We start from the raw sequence: 4,709 nt of genomic DNA, 5'->3' as shown, positions 1-4,709 counted from the left end.
TGTTAGGAAACCGGGAACGAGCTGTTAGGAAACCGGGAACGAGCTGTTAGGAAACCGGGAACGCGCTGTTAGGAAACCGGGAACAACCTGTTTCTAAACGGTTGATTCGATGTTCTAAGTTTTTAAGAAGCGGTTATCAAACTGGGTATAAGCTGAAACTAAACCTTTAAAAAAAACTTTTGTAAGTATTTCTATTATATTGGCTCTCCTGGTACTCCATAGTTAAAGGCTGAGAGGCCTATATTCTATATTCCCCAACATACCAGGAGGTTCTGGATCAGAGGTCAGTGCAGTTACTGAAATAAAGCTCAATGTTGATCAGATAGTTTATGATTTATTGGCCAAACCTGCTGGAAAGAGTAGAACTGCACAGAATTTCCCAGATAAATCTGATTTGTTGCCTCCGTGCAGGAGAGATGAAAATATCTCCTCCAGTTCTAAAGGTCAGACCTCTGGTGTCTCAACATTTTTCACCAGGATGTTTAAAGGAAAACGGCCCAAAGAACCACAGAACCTCCACTGTACCTAACAGTGTAGCTCCAGGTGTTCTAATGTAAACCTGTGGTGGCGTTTCTGTCTGCTGATGTTAGAAACTTTAATAGTTAATAGTGATCTGATAGTGAATCTGCTCCTAAGCCCTAAATGGAAGGAAAATTGTGGAGAAAAAAAACATTTGTGCTCAACTAAACATTTAAAGTTTCAACTTTTTGACGAGACAAAACTTAACAAAAACTGTTTAGTTTTAGAATCGCCCAATCGTGTGATTTCCATCTGATCAGCACAGCTGCCCGTCTGCAGCGTTTCCAGAAGCCGCAGATCGTTAGGTTTTAATTGCAGTTTTCATCTGGTTGGAAGCTTTAGCCTGGATGGGTGCAGCTTTACTGTAAATGTTTCCAACTGTAAACAGACCTTAGCGTTGGAGCAGATACAGACCACCTGAACGTCTCTGATAAAAGAGGCTCAGACTCAAACCGAAACCTTCGTGGTTTCGGCTCTTTCTGGTTGAGTAGCAGAAGAAAGCAGAGAAACAAAAACATCCAGTTGATTTGGTTCAACGAGTCCAGCTGTTCAGCAGTTTTTTCCTTTCTCAATCTTTATTTCACAGATTCTCAAAAAGATTCACATCAATCATGATTATTGCTCCTTCATGGCTCCATAATGAACCGTCTAAAGTTTCCCTGAAATAAAGTTTAACTCTGATGTTTCCTCCAGCAGCAGCCGATCAAACGGAGGCGGGGCGAGAGCTCCTTCGACATCAACAACATCGTGATTCCCATGTCTGTGGCGGCCACCACCCGAGTGGAGAAGCTGCAGTACAAGGAGATCCTCACCCCGAGGTAAACGGCTCCTCTGCCGTCTCTCCTGCTTTGTCCTGCGATCCGTCCCGGTTCTACGCTAACATGTCTCCTTGTTCTGTCAGCTGGAGGTCGGTGGACATTTTCTCACAGCCCATAACGGAGGAGGAGAACGAACGAGAGGTGGGAACTTCTCTGCTTTATTGCTCTCATTTATGGTTAGAAATACCTGAAGGTGGTGGTAGGCAAACAGCGACACCTGCTGGTCAGATGTTTAACTGTGTCCTGGATAAGATGGATGCTTTTAATAACCTTTTAATCATGTTAAAATGTTCCTTATTAATCTCAGAAAATTAGCAGAAAAGTTCTGAAGATTTAATCAGATATGTCTTTTATCATTTGGTTTTATTGAAATTGCAAAGATGTAGTTCCACACAACTCATTAGAATTCATAATACATTTTTCTAAAATGGAACAATTTTAGAACGGTTTTAAATACGTGAGAATGATCGGCGCTTATTGATCCACCATTACGCCAAAACCCCATGTTTGTGTCCTTCTATCTACTCTTGACTTTAGGCGTGATGAAAGATCGCTCCGTATCCGTGAACCTTGATGTGTTTTCCACATATTGAAACAATCTTCATCTGAAACTGTCATGATTCCCACTTTTCTTTTATTTACTTAGTTTGATGTTGATCACATTTTATGCAGAAATTGGTCTTTTCTTATTTGCTGCTGATTATTTTTTAGAAATGCTTCAGAAAAAATGGAGATGTGATTTTAAAGGAAACAAATCATCTCCTGAGACGAAGGGATACATTTCGTTTTATTGAAAGCAGAAGCAGGTTTTTAATGTGTGGATGAAGTTTTTTTCTCATTGGCGTATTTTCTGAACCATAAACTGAGGCGGATCTAAGAAGTAAAATCTGAGCCGCTGCTTCTGGACCTTTATGGAGCTCCACATCTTTCTTCTCTAGCTTTAGATTTGTTGGTAACAGAGCATGTTAGCGGAGAGGAAGAAACATGGTGGAGCGGTTTTCAATTCAAAGGTTAGAGCGAGGATTTCGACTTTATTTAAATTCATGTTTGACTGAAAGCTTAGGCCAATGCCTCTGTGGCTATAATCTGTTATAGTTTGAACTTTACCGCAGAATCACAGACGAAGATCGCATGTTGTGATAAAGAGCAGGATAAAATATCATAAAAACATTAAACAGTTTGTTTACATAAAGAGATCGTTGTGGTTTGAGCATACATGCATTTTACGCTAGTATCTCATTGCTATGGGATGAGAAGATTGATTTATTTATTTTTTTTAATGTCATCTAGTAAAATAAATGAATAATAAATAGTAAACATGGGGCAACATTAATAACATCCTTTTAAAGACCAGATTAGATTTTAATCCGTTGCCTCTAACTGTGTTTCGGTGGAAAAGCCGATGTTCTGCTTTGAACTTTTCACGTTTCTGACCTGAACTTGCTGTAAACCGTGTTGATGGTCGATGATGCGCGGCGTGGCCGGAATAGTTTGCTTCCTGCGGTCAGAAAAGCTGAGAGCTTCAGAGGCGTTTGGTCTGACCCCTGCAGGTTGAGGACCTTTCTGAGGCGGCCTTCATCGCGCTCCATCAGCCCTACGAGGACCAGGAGCGTTCCCGCTGGACCTGGATGGCTCTGGCTCCCGCCAAGAGGCGCGGCAGCAGGTGAGTCCTGGCTCCTCCTCCTTTCGCCAGCTTTCCGATCCGTGTGACGCCAACCTGCGTGTCCATCAGGTCATACAAGTCTGTGGATGGGCGGACCACGCCTCTGCTGTACGGGACCAACCCTCCCACCCCTCAGCCCGCGTCGCCAGACCCCGGTCACTGCCCATCGCTGCACGACTACAGCCACGTGCCGTCGCCCATGAGCCCCCCCAGCCCCGACGCGTCCTCCAACCCACAGACGCCATGTTCCCGGGACTCCCACCGGCTGCTGTCCAACGAGGACACGCGGTGCTCCACGCCAGACTTCACCTTTGAGGAACGGGTGCGTAGAGAAGCCGCCGCGTCCCTCTGAGTCATCATCAGACACCGATCGCTGACTCTTCAACTTGTTTTCTGTGATGCTTTCAGACCGTGGCGCCTTGGGAACGCCGCAGCTTCCCGCTGCCCGAAGACCCGGCTCCAGAACCCGAACCCGACCAAAACATCCGGCCCAGGGTTCGCAGCATCTCAGGCTGCAGGGCGTCCGCCTACGGGCGCCTGGACTCGGACGACGCAGAGCTGCCTTGCGACGACGACGGCGGCGGCCCCAAACTCAGGGCCTCCTCCCACCGATGAACGGCGTCGCCCCCCCCTCCCCTCCCCCGCAGCTCCTCTGGCATTAACACGCAGAACCTCAAAGCTGAAACGACGTTCAATGGGTTCCTGTTGTTTGATATTCAAACATCAGTCTAATTCTTTCACAGTTTTTAGTGAACATTACGGAGATAGAAGCCTTTCCCTTCACCTGGTTTTTGTCACGGAAAAAAAAAGGTTAATTTTAAAAAAAAAAGTATAAAACATTACAAAAAGTGAGTTCTGTAGTAGGCTAAACAATGTACATGGGGGCTTAGTGGTGTTCATATGTCGCGTGTTCACTTGTAGCGCACTATGTAGCGACTCCTCAACATACGGCCAAAGGGTGTTTTCTATTGACTAGTTTGCTTGTAAATCCCCATGTACATTTTTAGTGGAGTGACAAATATCAAAACAAGAAAAAAATCCCCCCCCATGTCCTTCCTTCTGCTCCTCATCCACAGAAACAGGTACATAAAGGTGTGGTTCCCTCCTCCCCCACTAGAGGTCGCCTGAAGTCACCAGAGCACTTCTCGTACTGCCAAGTCTAGTTCTGCTGGTTTGCTTTCCTTCTGTTTTCATTCCTCACATGTTTTTTTGTTGTTGTTGTCGATCTGGTTCTCTGATCACGCGTTGATTTGTTTTTTATCTGTAGAGTCGGACATTCTTCCAGATCCCCCCCCCTCCCCGTTTTAAAACAAGGGTGACCCACAGACCCGGAGCTGCTTAATCTTATTTTATGTTTCAGCATCGCAGCTGCATGCTATAAACAAATAAAAATATAACAAAAAGCTTAAATATCACGACAATAATCTAAGAAATGAATCAATTCTTTGCAAACAGTCATAATTTAATCTGAATTAAATAACCTCCCTGCTTCTTTTCTTTCTTTGATAGTTTTAGTTTCAGCTTAACAGGAAATTAAACATTTGTAGAGCAGCAGCTGTCAGAAGTCACCCGAGCTCAGGTTCCTCCGGAAAGCAATGAAACTCTTCTTCTCTCAGAGCGATCAGTTGATCAGTTTCACCTCCATGTAATTATCCTCTCACCGCGTCCCTCCTTCACTTTACGTGACTAATTGCTATGCAAAAAAAAAA

The 4,709-nt window shown here is 44.5% G+C and overlaps 1 protein-coding gene across 4 annotated transcripts in view; it reads left to right on the top strand.

Annotated features, from left to right (window-relative positions):
* The window catches only part of kansl1 (KAT8 regulatory NSL complex subunit 1), a 54,461-nt gene extending 49,752 nt beyond the window's left edge, over nucleotides 1-4,709 (top strand). For 3 of the 4 annotated variants that reach the window (XM_015384566.1, XM_015384569.1, XM_015384565.1), the window contains exons 11-15: nucleotides 1,213-1,337; nucleotides 1,421-1,478; nucleotides 2,888-3,000; nucleotides 3,070-3,322; nucleotides 3,409-4,709. In XM_015384566.1, the coding sequence (XP_015240052.1) occupies nucleotides 1,213-1,337; nucleotides 1,421-1,478; nucleotides 2,888-3,000; nucleotides 3,070-3,322; nucleotides 3,409-3,615 (756 nt within the window). In that variant the 3' untranslated portion in view covers nucleotides 3,616-4,709. The remainder of the gene's footprint in view (nucleotides 1-1,212; nucleotides 1,338-1,420; nucleotides 1,479-2,887; nucleotides 3,001-3,069; nucleotides 3,323-3,408) is intronic. The other variant, XM_015384567.1, reaches the window with a different exon arrangement.

Source organism: Cyprinodon variegatus, unplaced genomic scaffold, assembly GCF_000732505.1.
Source record: "Cyprinodon variegatus isolate N-32 unplaced genomic scaffold, C_variegatus-1.0 Scaffold316, whole genome shotgun sequence".
Lineage (NCBI taxonomy): Eukaryota > Metazoa > Chordata > Actinopteri > Cyprinodontiformes > Cyprinodontidae > Cyprinodon > Cyprinodon variegatus.
Note: the sequence above shows the minus strand (reverse complement) of the source record. Positions and strands in the feature narration are given on the sequence as shown.